General features: G+C 47.1%; 1 protein-coding gene across 7 annotated transcripts in view; it reads left to right on the top strand.

Annotated features, from left to right (window-relative positions):
• STEAP1 (STEAP family member 1) overlaps window positions 1-6,382 on the top strand; it is a 76,253-nt gene extending 69,871 nt beyond the window's left edge. For all 7 annotated transcript variants that reach the window (XM_075587477.1, XM_075587476.1, XM_075587478.1 and 4 more), the window contains one exon: window positions 6,087-6,382. In XM_075587477.1, coding sequence (XP_075443592.1) covers window positions 6,087-6,362 — 276 coding nt within the window. In that variant the 3' untranslated portion in view covers window positions 6,363-6,382. The remainder of the gene's footprint in view (window positions 1-6,086) is intronic.
• The last annotated feature ends 10,498 nt before the right edge of the window (window positions 6,383-16,880 follow it).

Here is a 16,880-nt window from a genome sequence, read left to right as displayed (position 1 = left end):
CCTCCATCTCCGCTCAGGACTTTGCTGACTATTTTAAGGAAAAGGTGGAATCCATACGTCAGAACATCCCCTCTGTTTCTTCCTCCCATCCTACACCTCTTCCTAACTCTCCTCCTGCCTTCCTTGACTCTTTTTCCACTGTCTCAGAGGAGGATGTGTCGCTGTTGATCGCCTCTACTCCCTCTACCACTTGCCCTCTTGACCCCATTCCCTCCCATCTCCTAAAACCTCTTGCTCCTACTATAATCCCTACGCTCACGCACATTTTTAACTCCTCCCTCTGCTCTGGAACCTTTCCATCCTCCTTCAAACATGCAACAGTCATACCATTACTCAAAAACAGCAAGCTTGACCCTACCTGTCTTTCTAACTATCGGCCTGTCTCCCTCCTGCCTTTTGCCTCTAAACTCCTTGAACGTCTTGTATTCGCTCGCTTGCTCCATTTTCTCAACACCTATTCTCTCCTAGACCCTCTACAATCTGGCTTCCGTACTGCTCACTCCACGGAAACAGCCCTCACTAAAATAACTGACGACCTCCATGCTGCCAAAGACAGAGGTCATTACACTGTGCTCATATTACTCGACCTCTCTGCAGCATTTGACACCGTGGACCACCCTCTTCTCCTTCACATTCTCCATACTCTTGGCATTCGGAACAAAGCTCTATCCTGGATCTCATCCTACCTCTCCCATCGTACTTTCAGTGTCTCTTCTGCTAATACCTCCTCCTCCTCTATTGATCTCTCTGTGGGGGTACCCCAGGGCTCTGTCCTGGGACCTCTTCTCTTTTCTCTGTATACACTCTCTCTAGGTGACCTAATAACATCTTTTGGGTTTAATTATCACCTCTATGCTGACGACTCACAAATATATTTCTCAACACCCGACCTTACACCTACTGTACAAACCAAAGTTTCTGAATGTCTCTCTGCTATATCATCCTGGATGGCCCTCCGCCGCCTTAAACTCAACATGGCTAAAACAGAGCTCCTCATACTTCCTCCCAAACCTGGCCCTACTACCTCCTTCCACATTACTGTTGGAACTACGATCATTCACCCAGTAGCCCAAGCACGCTGCCTTGGGGTCACACTCGACTCCTCTCTCACATTTGCCCCTCACATTCAAAACATTTCTAAAACCTGTCGCTTTTTCCTCTGCAATATAACAAAGATACGCCCTTTCCTCTGTTGCTCGACTGCTAAAACTCTGACTCAGGCCCTCATTCTCTCCCATCTTGATTACTGTAACCTCCTGCTGTCCGGCCTTCCTGCCTCTCACCTGTCTCCCCTACAATCTATCCTTAACGCTGCTGCCAGAATCACTCTACTCTTTCCTAGATCTGTCTCAGCATCTCCCCTCATGAAATGCCTCTCCTGGCTTCCAATCAAATCCCGCATCTCACACTCCATTCTTCTCCTCACTTTTAAAGCTTTACACTCTTCTGCCCCTCCTTACATCTCAGCCCTAATTTCTCGTTATGCACCATCCAGACTCTTGCGTTCTTCTCAAGGATGTCTTCTTTCTACCCCCTTTGTATCTAAAGCCCTCTCCCGCCTTAAACCTTTTTCACTGACTGCCCCACACCTCTGGAATGCCCTTCCCCTCAGTACCCGACTAGCACCCTCTCTATCCACCTTTAAGACCCACCTTAAGACACACTTGCTTAAAGAAGCATATGAATAGCACTGTTGCTATTCTGAACACATGGCACATAAAGCTTGGCCCCCTGCAGATGCACTTACCAGAACTCCCTCCTACTGTCTCTGTACGTTCTCCCTACCTACCAATTAGACTGTAAGCTCCTCGGAGCAGGGACTCCTCTTCCTTAATGTCTAAAGCACTTATTCCCATGATCTGTTATTTATATTATCTGTTATTTATTGGATTACCACATGTATTACTGCTGTGAAGCGCTATGTACATTAATGGCGCTATATAAATAAAGACATACAATACAATACAATACACACACTCTCTCTCTCTAATGGTAGTAAAGTATAAGTGTACTACAATAAATAAACTGTTATATATATATATATATATATATATATATATATAAATAAATAATAAAAAAAATGTGTCCCGGTTTTTCATTTTCAAAATCTGGTCACCCTATCCATATGTATGATTCATATGGTCATAATAAATAAGAGACATAGCATTTGCGAAGAATGTAAAAATGTGCCAGCCGTCAGCTATGCCATTCTAAAAGTACAATTCTGTAAAGCTTATGCTAGTTATTTGCTCTTTATTTCCATACTAATTAGAATGGGGGAAATGTTATGTTCACTTTAGGGACTCAAATTCTCTGAGCACTCATTATCATGGCTTTGTCTTCTATTTTGTATTACAACAGTATAACATCCATTCTAATGGAATCAAAAGTAGAGAAGAAAATGCTGGGATATGGATGAGAATATGTAGCATATTCAATTAATCATAACCATAACGAGGACCTTAACCCTACTACTGTATGTTGTTTGAGATGCGAGCATGTTTAAGATATCTACGTAACTGATGAGTTTGCATAGCGTTTCAAAAGTTTTTGTTTGAATTTTAAATGGATCAGTGACCTATAACATTGAATAAGATATTTAATACACAGCCTGGAATGCTGGATCATACGGACAGTCTACTATAGTAGCAACAATTGAGAAAAGCATATTGCTAAATACAGCTGAACCCCGTTATAGCGCGCCCCTATATAACGCGAATCCGCTTATAACGCGGTTTTCACGTGGCTCCCGTTTTAAAAAATAATTATTATTTTTAAAAATTACATTTTTTTTTTACATTTTTACTGCACACTGCACACACTCTCACTGCACACTGCACACACTCCCAGCACTCACTGCACACACTCTCACTGCACACACTCTCACTGCACACTGCACACACTCTCACCGCACACTGCACACTGCACACACTCCCAGCACTCACTGCACACAGCACACACTCACACTGCACACACTCTCACTGCACACACTCTCACTGCACACTGCACACACTCCCAGCACTCACTGCACACAGCACACACTCACACTGCACACACTCACTGCACACACTCCCAGCACTCACTGCACACTGCTCACAGCACACACTCACACTGCACACTGCACACACTCTCACTGCACACACTCTCACTGCACACTGCACACACTCTCACTGCACACTGCACACACTCTCACACTCTCACTGCACACACTCTCAGTGCACACCGCACACACTCCCAGCACTCACTGCACACTGCTCACAGCACACACTCACACTGCACACTGCGCACACTCTCACTGCACACACTCTCACTGCACACACTGCACACTGCTCACAGCACACACTCACACTGCACACTGCACACACTCCCAGCACTCACTGCACACTGCTCACAGAACACACTCACACTGCACACTGCACACACTACCAGCACTCACTGCACACACTGCCAGCACTCACTGCTCACAGCACACAGCACACTCTCACAGCACTCACAGCACACAGCACTCACAGCACACAGCACTCACAGCACACACAGCACACTCTCACAGCACACTCTCACAGCACTCACAGCACACTCTCACTGCACTCACAGCACACTACACTGCACAGCACACCACATTCACACCTCCCACTCCCCCTCCCTACCTTTGGAGATCGGAGCGGAGCTGGCATCAGGAGGAGGGGGGGTGTCGGGAGGAGGGGGGGTCAGGAGGAGGGGGGTGTCCGGAGGAGGGGGGGTGTCGGGAGAAGGGTGAGTCAGGAGCAGGCTGGGACTCGGAGGGCCGCGTGGGCTAGGCCCAAAACTGATTATGCCGCGGAGGGCCGTTAGGTGTGGGGGCCTTGGGGGGGAGGAAGTGGATGTCGGTGGAGGGGGATGGATGCCGGTGGTGGGAGGTAAGGAGCAGGTTGCGGCTGGACTCGGAGGGCCGCTGCTGGGGGACGTGTAGGGCTTCCGGCCACCTCTTCCTTCCTTCCTTCCCTCCCTCCTTATAGAAAAACGGGGAAGATCCCCACGTGGAAGCTGCAAATATGGCAAGTGCTGTATATTCAAGGAATCATATAAACCGGCATAAAAAATAAAGCATGGAGTGTCCCGTGATGAACCCGATGTTGTGTGTGGGTCTGTGTGACACCCGCCTCACCTGCGAAATGTCGGGGTATACACCGACATAGCCGATGGTACCAGCCCCCCGTATATGATGGAAACAACCTCCTCACTTGGGACTGCGGTAATGGCTCCCCGGTGTAACAGGACTGGCTGTTGGTAGTAGAGACCTGCAAGCAGAGTCTCCTGCCGCCTTACCGGGTGCACGATGGTGATGCCGCGATGTAACATCCAACGGAGTCTGGGGGGTGGTGGTCACTGCAGGAGAAACGGAGAGCGATCCAGGGCTGTAGCCGTTCGTCCCCGTCAGCTGTAGTCCGTCCTGAAGCAGGTGAGGGGTAAGGGTGTAGACCGCACACAGGTTCAAAAACCGGATCCACTCTGCAGCTCCTAGAGGAAATCCTCTGATGACGACAGCTGATCTGCAACGATTAGAGCCGGGGCGTGCTGCAACACCACTGGAGCAAAAATAGAAAAGGAGAAAAAGCGGAGCACAGCCAGAAAAATGAAAAAAGACTGGGGCAAAAAAATTATTAAAGATTATTTATTGGGCATATTGGCCAAAAAAAGACAGACACACAAGGTTAAAACTCTGACGCGTTTCCCGCCGTGGAGGCGCTTTATCAAAGAGTACTGAGGTTCTCACAGTGTCAGACTCCCTCCTTACTCCCTCCCTCCCGATCGGGTGCGCGGCGGCCATTTTTTAAAAACAAATTATTATTTTTTGCGGCGGCCATTTTTTTCCCGCGACCCCGTTACAAACGCGGTGGTCTCGGGTGGACCCCGAGGACCGCGCTATAACGGGGTTCAGCTGTATTGTTAGGGAAACAATGTCCGCTACTTAAATATAGGTAGTAATTGGTAGTAGAGTAACGCATATGTACTGAAAAACATGATCATTAGTGTGTCCCAGATATACTCTATACCTGTGCCCTGGAGTTGTATGATTATGACTATATAATTGAAGGGGTATAACAGCCACAATTAATTAATAATTATTTGGATTAACTTCCCTATAACATGACACTGGCAATTATTGCAATGGTGAATCGGAGAAACAACATGACATATATTGACGAATGATGGCATAAAGAGATTAAGTGGAATAACAATAATTGCCAGATAACATTAGAATTAAATGACCCAAAGAAACGAAAAAGGTACCCATTATTTTTTTTTACAAAATAAGCTGATCAATTAAAAGTTTAGTTGAGGGAGAATGTCATCTTTGTAAGGAGTCTACCTGCGGCTGCCCAAGAGAGAAGGAGTGGCTCAGGGAGCAAAGATACTGCCTGGCACTGAGTTTGAAGCAGGGGAACCTGGTTCAATTCCCGGTGTCGGCTCCTTATGACTGTGGGCAGGTCACTTTATCTCACTGTGCCTCAGGCACCAAAAACATAGATTGTAAGCTCCATGGGGCAAGGACCTGTGTCTGCAAATGTCTCTGTAAAGGGCTACATAAAACTAGCAGCGCTATACAATTATTATAGGTAAGCGATGTGTGTCATTTTCTACAAAAATCTGAGAATTATAGACATTTAATCTTTTATTATAGACAATGTAATCTTTTATTTCCATGATACGCTTTGGAGGGTTTTTACAATCTTTACCTAATCACGCTCATAATACCAGTTTTTGGTTGTAGAATATCTAGGTCAATTGCCGTTCAGAATGTTCTCTTTTATTACTTGTTTGTGATGTGTGAACAAGTCACATGTTCACTTTAAGAGTTATTGACATTGAAAAGCTGTTTGTTTTATATCATTGCACAACCACTAGTAAATACTATCATATATTCAGGTCCATATTTACTAAGCAGTACAACTGCATAAAACACCTTGCAACACAGCTTATTGTGAAGCGGCTGTAAGGTGCCCTCCAGCATCGAGCTGTCTAGAAAATATGGCCCTAAATGTCCAGACTTCCTGTGTACAGTATGTTGACCACATTGAATATTTAATTTTTTTCTATATTTACAGAGCAAGTTGGGATACGTAGCACTTCTGCTATGCACAATTCATGCACTGGTATTTGCCTGGGACAAATGGGTGGATGTGAACCAATTTATTTGGTATACACCTCCTACATTCATGATAGCAGTTTTTCTCCCTCTCATTGTCCTACTTTGTAAAGCAATCCTCCTTCTGCCGTGTCTTAGCAAAAGGATACAGAAGATCCGATGCGGCTGGGAAGCAAGCAAAAAGATGAACAACAAATCTGTGCTTTGCCATTTGGAGTATTTATCTCAAATATAAAACTATAATATTATGCATAATGTTATCGTTCTGCTTTGTCTCGTGTCTCTTCCTTCGGATTTATGTTTAATCGAATTACAACAAAAACTTCTGGTTGGCACGTTGGTAACAGCTTTGATAACAGATATTTGCACTTATTTTGTGTGACTATGGGTGCGTCACTTTGAGCCATATTTGATATGGGTAGGGTCCATAAGCATAAGACACCTTACAGCCCATACAATTGAATGAGCAATAAGGCACTTGCAGAGCTAGAAGATGTCTTATGGCATAGCACTGCTAAGTAACTAGAAAGTGTCCCTTTATCTCCTTATGCTTCAGGCTCCAGAAAATAGATAGCGTATGCTGTAGCACTTGAAGGAGATTGCAATGTAATAAAGTATTATTATTACTACATTGCTATTTATTTCAAATAGGTATAGGTATACTAATTTTTCACCAAGGTGTTGGTGGAGTGTATAACATTGGCTCTTACAATTTTGAGCTTTAAGTAAATGAATAGCACAGAATAATAAATATGAATAATATATAAAGAAAAGGTCCCAAAAAGGAAGGGACAAAGAAATCCAAATATAGGTGCACATTAAGGGGCTTATGCAGAGAGGAACGTTAAAAAAGTTTAAAATGGCTGTAAAATAGCCACAGATTTGCCGTTAGTGAAGGTGTTATGCAGAGAACGTCGTTAACTCATTTCGGCAAAAAACTGCAAATAGCCAACTTTTCCTGGCTATTTGAAACTCGCCATACTAATGCACATATTGGCGTGTTCCAGCGATTCGGAGCTTCTGGAATACCACGCTATATTAGCATGGCGAGTTTCAGGTTCTCGCCACGAGTTTGGCGAGTTTTACAGCTCTGAAAAATTTTCAGAGCACTTTTAAAAATCGCGCCATTTTCTCCCGAGTTTCAGGATTTCTGGCTAGTTTTTTCGCCAGAAGATGGCGCTATTTCCTTATCTATGCTCTCTGCATGAGCCCCTTATATCTTAGTAGTAGATAAATACATTCTGATTAAAAAATAGCTTTTAACCAGAGGTAGTCATTTATAATTGGATGGAGCAATACAAAGTAGCATATATTACAAATAAGTTATTCTGATCGCACAGAGTTGAGGTTGTAAGAAACAGGCTCAGTCCTATTTAATATATAAAGGATGCAGTAGATAAAGTGTGTAAGGAACCATAGTATATATCAGGTATGTTATATATGTAATGGGTATTCCCCCACCCAATCGCATATAAAGTGTATGTGAGGGGGAACCTATATGTTACCAGGTGTCGTGCGTTATACCTGTCAGGCTCACAGGAGGCCTGAGCCTCCTCTAGCGAGAGCCTGGGGTGAGTCTCTGGAACGTTTCTTCGGTCAGCGCCTCCACCTATGTAGGATTCTAGGAGTGTAGAATGTCCCCTACACGGGATCCACATATAGTAACCACATACACCGGAGTATAAGTATAACCATTTACTATATGCAGCATCAACATAACACAATACACGTGCATTAACCATATGCTATCAATTCAATAACTGTACCACTCTGTACCAAAGTCTCAAATGTCAGTCACTCCCGCTTAGGAGCGTATTCCCAGTGCCCCACACCGTGTCCACAGTATAACCCTTGTCCCGTGGTCAGCGCTGCCACTATGTGTGAGTACTTTGTTGGTGCACTTTATAACGATACCTGCCCAATGCGGCGGCACCTGGGCTTATAAGGATCTTCACAAAGGATCCGCCGATCTCCTGCATGACATCCAGGGTTCACCCATGTGGTGTTCCGTCAGGGGCGATCCCACCCTGAAGATAGTCCAGCTCTTTTAGTGGCGTAGGCTTGAGCCCAAGCCTGTTGGTGGGGAGCGCAGCATCCACTGTGTCCCTAACTGATAATATCACTAATGGGGCAGGGTCCCTACCCTAGGGCCTGTCCCTACAGCACCACAAGCTATAAGGGGCTTAGGACCTAACTGGGGCCTAGGAGGCTGCTGGCCTAATGCAGTGGGTCACAGACCCCTGCACTCACCTCCTTCCCCTAGCTCTTCCTGTCTTGACTGGTAGCGTGGGCTCAGCGCGTGAAATGTATCAATCCCTTTGTGCAGGGAGATACTACAGCCCTATTGGCTCCCTGGCATCACGTGGGTCACTGCTTGTAGTCCCTTCCAAGAGCCTTCCCTGGTAGGCTAGGGTTCAATGTCTCTGTCTGGCCGCCGCATCTCCGTTGGTACTGTGCATGCGCGAACTCGCGCAAGATGGCGGCGCCTTGCACGGGAGCTGCCGGGGACCTCCGGAGCACCGGAGTGCTCCCTGCTCGGCCCCCACCCTCCAGAACGGCCGCGGGTCTGCCGCTTGGCTCCGGCAGCACCCACCATCGATCCCGGCCACGGAGGTCGCAGGGCAGAGGGGGTGACCTGGCTACATCCTCCCCCTGGTAAAAACCCCAACGTCCCCGCTTGGGACGCAACTTACAACTATACACAGACGTTGTATAATAAAAATGCATCTTAATACGAATACAACTTAGCACATTGCATCTACTTTAAACAATGTTACACAATTCTGTGAGCATCGCAATCACGGATTGGATTTTGCTCCGAGACCACTGCTCAGCCTCATAATGGGGTGCCCCAATTTGATCATAGGTTACCCGGTTTGGAGGGTACCTTACTCTTTGGCTCCTACGGAGCTGTTCTTCAGCAACTTCCTCTGGGGAGTGATAAGTACAGTCCTGAGGCTCAGCCTCTTCCCTTGAGGGGAGAAATGTCTCTGAACAGTCTCTGTTTGGCACAAAGCACGGGCTCTGTGGGTCCAAAGGCTGGCCTGTTGGTGCCACCTTAGTAGGCGTTGGCCTACGGGGCCCTTTACCAGTAGCTCCTCTGGGAGATGCCCCTTCAGTGGAATAGTCCCTTTGAGAGGGTCCCTCCATAGGGTCTTCAGGAGTTTCAGAGTGGGTGTATTTATTTACAGTCTCTTGACCCATCTCTGAGAAATCGGACTCACCGTTCAGCGGTGTGGCCAGTATTTCTGCTTCCTCATCCCCCACTTGTGAGATGGGTAGAAGATGATTACGATGCCATACCTTTACCCTGCCTTCAGTGTCTTTGATGCGATAGACCGGGAGGCCAGGCATCTGAGATTCTACCTCATATACACCGTCTCTCCATCGATCAGCCAATTTATGTTTTCCGCGGATTCCCAGATTGCGAAGCAACACAGCGTCTCCAGGACGAAGCTCCCGATATTTGACCTTATGGTCGTATCGCCTTTTATTGTCAGCATTCAGCTTAGCTGTAGACTTCTCAGCCTGTTGGTAAGCCTGTTGCAAGCTGTCCTTAAGTCTTTGTACGTATTTGAAATGGGTAGCATTGTGTATCCCATCCGTCAAGACTCGAAGACGTACATCCACTGGTAGTCTCGCCTCTCGTCCAAACATGAGGAAGTATGGAGAGAATCCAGTTGACTCATGGCGAGTACAAATGTACGCGTGCACCAGGGCCTCCACGTGTCGACTCCATTCAGTCTTCTGAGCTCCCTTTAGAGTTCCGAGCATGTCCAGTAAGGTCCGATTAAATCGTTCTGGCAAAGCATCTCCTTCGGGATAGTACGGGGTCGTTCGTGATTTAACAATGTTCAACATTTTGAGCAATTCTCGGATCAGTGTGCTCTCAAAATCCCGACCTTGGTCTGAATGAAGGCAGTTTGGAAGACCGTAGTGAACGAAGTATTTCTCCCATAGTATTTTTTGCCACCGTGATAGCTTTCTGGTCTTTAGTGGGGAAGGCCTGGGCATATCGGGTGTAATGGTGTAATGGTCCGTGATGACCAGCACGTTGCATATTCCTTGGCTATCAGGCTCAATGCACAGAAAGTCCATACACACAAGGTCCATTGGACCAGAACTTTTCAGATGGCCCATGGGCGCAGCTCGGGTAGGCAGGGTCTTGCGTTGTATACACCGAGAACAACGGCGACAATGGTGTTCTACTGCCTCTCGCATCTTGGGCCAGAAAAAGCGGTCTCGGACCAACCCAAATGTCTTCTCTACACCGAGATGTCCATGCTCATTATGTAGGGACTTTAACACCATGTGCTGCAAGTTCCTAGGGTGGACTAGTTGTCGTCTGTCCGGGTGGTTGTGATATTGCACCACCCGATAGAGTAAACAGTTATCGATCTCAAATTTGTCCGCCTCCCGCATGAGCAAGGCAACCAAGTCTCTGGGAGCAAACTTCAGTAGGGCTGGGTTCTTCTTTTCAACGGCTTGTCTAATAATACTAATTACAGGATCTCGTATTTGGTAGTCTACCAGATCTTTCCACCGTAGCACTTTGTCGTGGGTTATGTTAATCCCCTTTGGATCGCAGTAGGCGGCTGGGACAGCCTGCGACTGGCATCCCAAGGAGTCCGCAACCCGTAATTCTGAGAAGGCCACTTGATCGTTGATGATGGCGGCGATGTTACACATAGCTCGCACCCCTGGTCCTGGGAGTTCTTCCCACTCCTCATCATCTGGAGTAGCACTTAGTCCTGGTCGTCGGGATAGAGCGTCAGCCCCGACATTCAAAGGCCCCGGCTTATACTTCAGGGAGAATTGGTAATTGTTTAGAGCTGCCAGCCATCGGTGCCCTGCTGCATCCAATTTGGCCAAGATATTGATGTACGTGAGGGGATTGTTATCCGTCCTTACCTCAAACGTAACACCGTAAAAGTAATCGTGGAGTTTTTCCGTGATCGCCCATTTGAGAGCCAGGAACTCCAACTTGTGTACAGGGTATTTTTGTTCACTGGGTGTCAGACTGCGGCTGATGTAGGCTACGGGCCGAAGGCCCCCGGGGTGTTTCTGGTGCAAGACAGCGCCCAGTCCATTGAGATTGGCATCCACATGCAGAACGTATGGTTGTTCTGGATCAGCATACGCAAGCACCGGTGCTTCGGTCAGGCTTTTCTTCAACTTCAGGAAGGCCTGTTCACACTCAGACGTCCATTTATCGCCAAACGGTTGATGGGCCGACGTGGCCTTCCTTCCTGTATCTTCAGGATATATCTTCAAAAGATTGTTCAGGGGTTTAGCTCGACTAGAGTACCCTTCCACGAAGCGACGGTAATACCCACAGAAACCCAGGAAGGATCGTAGTTCCGTGACATTCTCGGGTTGAGGCCAGTTCACAACCGCTTCTACTTTGGCCGGATCGGTAGCGATTCCTTGAACAGACACGATGTGTCCCACATAAGTCACCGAGGTGTGACAGAACTGACACTTGTCGAGGGACAACTTCAATCCTTCTTTCCCAAGACAGTCTATCACTTTAAGCAGTCTCTCTTCGTGCTCCTCCAGGGTCTTTTCAAAGACAATGATGTCGTCCAGGTAGACTAGACACTCCCGAGGGTTTGTGTCTCCGATAGTCTTCTCCATCAGTCGCTGGAAGGTACCAGGGGCCCCACAGATACCTTGGGGCATACGTGTAAATTGGTAGAAACCCAGGGGGCAGACGAAGGCTGTCTTTTCCTGGTCCTCTGCATTCATGGGTACCTGATAGTACCCAGATCGTAAGTTGAGAACACTGAACCATTGGCTTCCGTTCAGAGCATTCAGAATCTCTTCAATGCGCGGAAGGTTGTACTGGTCTGGTATCGTACGATTGTTCAGGGTTCGATAGTTGACACACAGTCGTACGGATCCGTTCTTCTTCCTTACCACCACAATGGGGGAGGCGTAAGGACTCAGAGACTCCATCAAAATCCCAGCGGTCTCCATTTCTTTCAAGATGTTCCTTACATCGTCCACATCCCTAGGGGCGATGCGGCGAGAGCGTTCACGGAACGGAGTGGCGTCACTCAGTCTAATGGCATGTTGGGCACTGCGACTGCAACCCACATCCATCTTACTCGTGGAGAACACAGTCCGTCGTTTATTCAACTTGGTTGTCAGCCGATCTTTCCACTCAGTTGGCAACGTCGACTCGCCGAAGTTGAAGTCCAGGTCGACTAACCGCTCACCCACTGCAGCAGCGTTCACCTGGAGCATTGTTTCCACAGGGCTAACCGGATATATGCAATCCAAACTTCGTCCGGCATCAAGTTCCATCGGGAATGGGGAGATGTTCTGCACATATACGTAGGTTCGTAGAGGGATTTTAGTCGTCTACTCTCTCATTTCGGGTATTACCCTTATACCCTCTCTGAACCTCTTTCTCAGGGGTACTCTCCAGAGAGAAAAGTTGATCGTTCTCATCTCGATCGGGATAACAGCACCAGACGGCCATACGTTGCACTCCCCCTGGTAAAATGGTCATCAGTCCGCGTTGACGATTGTAGAGGTCCACGTGATGCTCCAAGGCATATATCCGATTGCACTCCTCCCGGAGTACAGGGTCAAGGTGTGGATTGGCCATGTATCGCACTATCTCAGTATTCGTTCCCAAGATGATCGGGTACTGGCACTGTTCTTGAGGCTCAGGACATACCATTGCTTCCACATGCATGGGGTGTTTCTTGCCGGTGTTCAGTTGGAGTATCTCCAGTTGAACCCTTACAATCCCATCGATGGGGTAGTCCGCGTTACTTAACCCCCTCACCTTCATATGTTCCGCCGACCGCAAGGGGCAGTGTTGGAGGTGTTGCTCGTAGAATTTTCGGTATATTATGGTCACTTGGGATCCGGTGTCCAGTAGGGCAGAGGCATAGATCCCTTCCAGTACAACACACACGATGGCCGATGGGCCTACCTGACTGTAAGCATCCCCTGGTAAGGCGTCATCACTGGGGCCGGAGTCAGGAGGAGCCTCTTCGGATCCAGTTGGGGTTTCTGGGTCAGACTCTGCCATCTGTACGTGGCAGACCATTGACCGGGCTGAACTTCCTCTATTGGGAGGTTTTTCCTCTGGGGGGTCGTCCCTCTCTGGACAGTCACTGGAGAAGTGGCCCTTCTAACCGCAGTTATAGCAAACGACTTTGCTGCGTTCAGGACGACCCTTGTACGTGGAAGATGGTTTCTCGAGTGTACGGCCCTTCCCGGCAGGCGACTTGTGTGTCACGTCCTCCTCCCGGTTGGAAGATTTCTTACCCTTTGGGGTTGAGGGGACAGGGGCATCACTCTTGATGGGTTCCTTGGTCTTTTTGGAGTCATGAAAATGTAGCTGCACCTCATGTGTGATCTCAGAAGCGCCTCCAAATGTAACGGGTATTCCCCCACCCAATCGCATATAGAGTGTATGTGAGGGGGAACCTATATGTTACCAGGTGTCGTGCGTTATACCTGTCAGGCTCACAGGAGGCCTGAGCCTCCGCTAGCGAGAGCCTGGGGTGAGTCTCTGGAACGTTTCTTCGGTTGGCGCCTCCACCTGTGTAGGATTCTAGGAGTGTAGAATGTCCCCTACACATGATCCACATATGGTAACCACATACACCAGAGTATAAATATAACCATTTACTATATGCAGCATCAACATAACACAATACACGTGCATTAACCATATGTTATCAACTCAATAACTGTACCACTCTGTACCAAAGTCTCATATGTCAGTCACTCCCGCTTAGGAGCGTATTCCCAGTGCCCCACACCGTGTCCACAGTATAACCCTTGTCCCGTGGTCAGCGCTGCCACTATGTGTGAGTACTTTGTTGGTGCACTTTATAACGATACCTGCCCAATGCGGCGGCATCTGGACTTAAAAGGATCTTCACAAAGGATCCGCCGATCTCCTGCACGACATCCAGGGTTCACCCGCGTGGTGTTCCGTCAGGGGCGATCCCACCCTGAAGATAGTCCAGCTCTTTTAGTGGCGTAGGCTTGAGCCCAAGCCTGTTGGTGGGAAGTGCAGCGTCCGGTGTGTCCCTAACTAATAATATCACTAATGGGGCAGGGTCCCTAACCTAGGGACTGTCCCTACAGCACCACAAGCTATAAGGGGCTCAGGACCTAACTGGGGCCTAGGGGGCTGCTGGCCTAATGCAGTGGGTCACAGACCCCTGCACTCACCTCCTTCCCCTAGCTCTTCCTGTCTTGACTGCTAACGTGGGCTCAGAGCGCGAAATGTATCAATCCCTCTGTGCAGGGAGATACTACAGCCCTATTGGCTCCCTGGCATCACGTGGTTCGCTGCTGAGGCTCATGGGACTTGTAGTCCCTTCCAAGAGCCTTCCCTGGTAGGTTAGGGTTCGCGCGCTATCACTGCGCATGCGCAATGTCTCTGGCTAGCGGCCGCATCTCCGTTGGTACTGCGCATAGTATACCTGTCATAGTATAGTAGGAAATAGTATACACAACTATGCAATTTAAAGTTCAAACATATGAAATAAAATTGTGGCACACAACGTCACTAAATAGTTAAAAAAAAAAGTAAACGTCCTCCGAAAAACCACTCCGAAGTGATCAAAAATGGTATACAATGTTATATACAGTAATACACAGTATTAATGCTCTCCAGAGGTGGAGTCTGAGTGCTGTTGGAATTGCTGCACCAAAAATAGGTAAATCTACTAGAATACATGTATTACAGGATTTATTGATTTATTATTTATTTAATGTTATTTATTATTATGTATTTAATATTATTTATTGATACTCGGATATAAACCTTCAATGGGGTAGTTATTCAAAGTGCTTGTTGGAATTTCTGCACTGATATTTTGGAGACTGATTAACTCCCAAATCTCAGTGATGTCCATAGTCAAGCTGATGGCAATTCAGTCTCCTCATAGGAGAGAATAAGATAGTGAACAATCCCCACATGTAGAGGGGTTAAAGTAAATTATAAGCTGCAGGAAGGTACTACTGAGTCACTCCGTGATCCCGTCAGCAAACGGAGACCAAATTGACGATGACTAAAACATTGTAATAAATAAACAGAAATAAATCAATGATAATCAGGGTCTGAATGTATGTATATCTTTATTTATATAGCGCCATTCATGTACATAGCGCTTCACAGAAGTAATACACGTGAAATAATCATATAAATAACATAATACAAATAACACATAATGGAAAGAAGTGCTTTCAGACATAAAAGTGACATGTAGGAAAAGGAGTCCCTGCCCCGAAAAACTTACAATCTAATTGGTAAGTAGGAAGAACGTACAGAGACAGAAGGAAGGAGTTCTGGTAAGTGTGTCTGCAAGGGGCCAAGGTTTATGTATGAGGTAGTATGAGCCACGGAGCAACTCATATGCTTCATTAAGGAGTTGGGTGTTAAGATGGGTCTTAAAGGTGGATAGAGAGGGTGCTAGTCAGATATTGAGGGGAAGGGCATTGTAGTGCTGTTGGAATCTCTGCACTCATAAGAGATGCCTACAGTAGCTAGGTAACCCAATGCGCTCACTCTACGTGTTTTTCTGTCATTAACCCAGCTTCACCCAAATCTTTATTTTCTATCCTTGTGAATTACACCAGCTATTATCATACATTTTTAGATCTGTAAGGAAATGGAGAGTGCCCTTTCTGTCACTTGTTTTCTGCTTGCCAGAACTGTCAGGAATTTTTATGATGCCCCCTTTGAAGTTGCAGTGTCAGATCAGGTCAAATCTCTGGTACATCTGTACATTCATCAGTCACTTCATTTAGAAACATTCCTTTTTCATTGTTTTATTGGCCTATTAATGCAGATACCATGATGACCCCAGGACACTCACAGGAGGCAGAGAATATATATATATATATATATATATATATATATATATATATACAGTGCTTGACAAATCACCCAAAAATCTACTCGCCGAACCAAAAAATCTACTCGCCACCTAGTCCCGCCCCAACCCCGCCTCTAGTCCCACCCCCAACCCCGCCTCTAATCCCGCCCCCAGACCCGCATTTAAAAAAACCATAAATGAAATAAATGTAATAAATTCCTAGTAAGAACATTCGTTTTTGACATAAGTTTATTTATTGTATTACATTATACTACAATTAGTCCTTGTGTGTGTGTGTATAAATGTCGAATCTAGAAAAAAAAGCCAGATGTGAAGGACTAGTTTCCTGCACCCCTTAACTAGTGCCTGGATGCCCCCGCTTTACAATATTTAAAGCAGCAATCCCGCCTGGGATCTTACCTGATCCGCAGACCCTCAATGTCCAGGTACCTCATTCCCGCAATGTTATGGAGAGTGAGACAGAGAGAGGGTGAGACAGAGAGAGGGTGAGACAGAGAGAGGGTGAGACAGAGAGAGGGTGAGACAGAGAGAGGGTGAGACAGAGAGAGGGTGAGACAGAGAGAGGGTGAGAGACGGAGAGAGAGGGTGAGAGAGACGGAGAGAGAGGGTGAGAGAGACGGAGAGAGAGGGTGAGAGAGACGGAGAGAGAGGGTGAGAGAGACGGAGAGAGAGGGTGAGAGAGACGGAGAGAGAGGGTGAGAGAGACGGAGAGAGAGGGTGAGAGAGGGTGAGAGAGAGGGTGAGACGGAGAGAGAGTGTGAGACGGAGAGAGAGTGTGAGACGGAGAGAGAGTGTGAGACGGAGAGAGGGTGAGAGACGGAGAGAGGGTGAGAGACGGAGAGAGGGTGAGAGACGGAGAGAGGGTGAGAGACGGA

The sequence above is a fragment of the Ascaphus truei genome, chromosome 2, assembly GCF_040206685.1.
Source record: "Ascaphus truei isolate aAscTru1 chromosome 2, aAscTru1.hap1, whole genome shotgun sequence".
NCBI classification, from domain to species: domain Eukaryota; kingdom Metazoa; phylum Chordata; class Amphibia; order Anura; family Ascaphidae; genus Ascaphus; species Ascaphus truei.
This window is presented reverse-complemented; position numbering and strand designations above follow the sequence as displayed.